The sequence below is a fragment of the Sciurus vulgaris genome (genome assembly GCF_902686455.1).
Source record: "Sciurus vulgaris genome assembly, chromosome: 1".
NCBI lineage: Eukaryota > Metazoa > Chordata > Mammalia > Rodentia > Sciuridae > Sciurus > Sciurus vulgaris.
Genome location: NC_136461.1, coordinates 19827730 through 19829925, shown reverse-complemented (window position 1 = coordinate 19829925; position 2196 = coordinate 19827730). Strand labels below are relative to the sequence as shown.

Genomic DNA, 2196 nt, shown 5'->3' with positions numbered 1-2196 from the left:
GAGGTGCAATCTAACATTCATAATCTGATGCTTTGCAGATAGCAACATTGGAGAAAAGTATTTGTAATCACCTTCCACTTCAGTGACCATATATAAAAATCAATAATTTAGAATTAAGTTCTAAGTCTCCAAAGGAGATTTTCAAATGTACATATAGAAATGGTTACATAGATTGAGATTTTTAAGAAACATCTTCCATGTCCACATCCTCTTGTAACTGTTGTACCATTTTTTCTTCCAGCTGCTTTCCTTTGCCTGCAAGAGGGGCTCGGATAAGATGGATGTTTTGCTTGACTTCTTTTATATCCTGAACTTTCTGTAGCTCTTTATTTTTCTTCAATCTGTTCATTATAAACTTAGCTTGGCGTTTCTGTTTGATCTCTTCAACTCTCTTCATTGCATCAATAGTTTTATTCCATAGTTCTTGCTGGTATTTGACAGGTTCATTTCTACGTTTTTCGAATTCAAATGAATTATCCACTGTAAGTTCTTTACCAGCTGCTTTCCGGAATGCTTTAGTCCACCTGACCTTGCGAGGATTACACTTCTTTTTAAAGTTCTTATGACATTTGGATTTACAAAACCTGAATACCCATATTTTTCAGCAAGTCCTCTGGCTTCTTCTTCTTTTACTACTCTCTGGTCTTCCAAATCACTCTTATTTCCACATAGCACTATGTCTGGGTTTTCACAATATGCGTGCATTTGTAGCTGGCTTATCCAGTTTCGGACATTGAGGAAACTCTGCTCATTTGTCAGATCAAAAAGTAGAAGAAAACCCATAGCATCTCTGAAGAATGCTGTTGTCAAACTACGAAACCTCTCCTGCCCAGCAGTGTCCCATAACTGCAGGTGGATTCTCTGGCCTCTGCCAATGGCTCCGTCTGGCCCATTGGCCCTGTACACCACTCTCTTTTCCCTAAAATCGATGCCCACTGTCGTGATAAATTTGGAATTAAATTTACCATCTGTGTACTGGTAAAGTACACTGGTCTTCCCTACTCCAGAATCTCCCAAAGCTAAAAACTTGATGAGGTAATCATAATCTCCATCAGACATAATGAAGAACTCAGTGATTCACCAGACGTTGCTCCTGGCCTCCAGAACCATGCGTGAAACTGTGGGGTTCCTCCCAAATATCCAACTAGCTTCTCAAAGTCCACATGTCCTGCACTCAGCTCTCCTCCCTTGCTTTTCTCCCCATCATTGCTTAAGACCCACGTCTCCTCCTGCAGAAACAATCCCTCCAGTCCTATTTTATATTTTATTTAGAGTTGCTTAGTGCCTCACCGTTGCCGAGGTTTGTTTTGAATTGGTGATCCTCTCGACTCAGCCTCCTGAGCCGCTGGGCTTACAGACATGTGCCATTGCACCCGGCTTATTCATTTATTTTTATGTGGTGCTGAGGATCGCACCCAGTGCCTCACATGTGCTAGGCAAGCGGTCTACCACTGAGCTACAGCCCCAGCCCCTTTAGTGGTTTTTAAGACTGAGTAAATGGTTAAATTAATTCACACAAAATAATTTTCAATCTCTTTAGAGAAAATAAATTTATACATTTATAGAGATGACCAAAGTGTGACAGTGACAATACCTGAAAGGTACCTCTTTCTAATATAAAAACTAACACTAGTGCTTCAAACTGATACATTCTCTTCTTTTGAGATGGCAACTCAAAAAGCTTCCACTCATACCTTATGAAAACTTATCCTGTACTGTATTTTGGATAATAATGATAAATGTAAAAATCAAGAACAATGGTGTTGTGCTGGTGTCCAATTTTCCACTTGAATAAAATCCCCGGAGGACAATAACTTTGTTGGTTTTGTTACTGCTATAACCCCCATTGTCTTGCATTGTGCCTGGCACAAAGCAAGCACTTAAGCTATATATATATATATATATAAATGAAAACACAGAGAGTGACTTTATCCTCTGATGGATATCAAATTCCCTATTAGTAGACAAGCAAGACAAACTATTTTCAGGGTTGAAGGGGATAATGGGATTAAGTCTACTGGTGAACCAGCAAGAAATAAATAAACTTAAGGGCCAGGGATTAAAAAAAAGAGAGAGAGAGAGGAGGAGGAAGAGAGAGAGGAAGAAGAAGGGGAAGGAGGAGGTAGAACAAGAAAGAAGAAGAAGATGAGGAAGAAGAGAAAGGAGGAGGAGAAAGAGAACAAAAAACAATTGTAC

At 39.4% G+C, this 2196-nt stretch overlaps 1 protein-coding gene across 1 annotated transcript; it reads right to left on the bottom strand.

The window, feature by feature from the left end:
* Positions 1 to 259: 259 nt before the first annotated feature.
* Positions 260 to 1100, bottom strand: LOC306646796 (ras-related protein Rab-27A-like). Its single transcript, XM_079115513.1, has one exon. It carries the CDS (start codon positions 1057 to 1059, stop codon positions 394 to 396), a length of 666 nt encoding a protein of 221 aa, XP_078971639.1. The 5' UTR covers positions 1060 to 1100; the 3' UTR covers positions 260 to 393.
* Positions 1101 to 2196: the final 1096 nt, after the last annotated feature.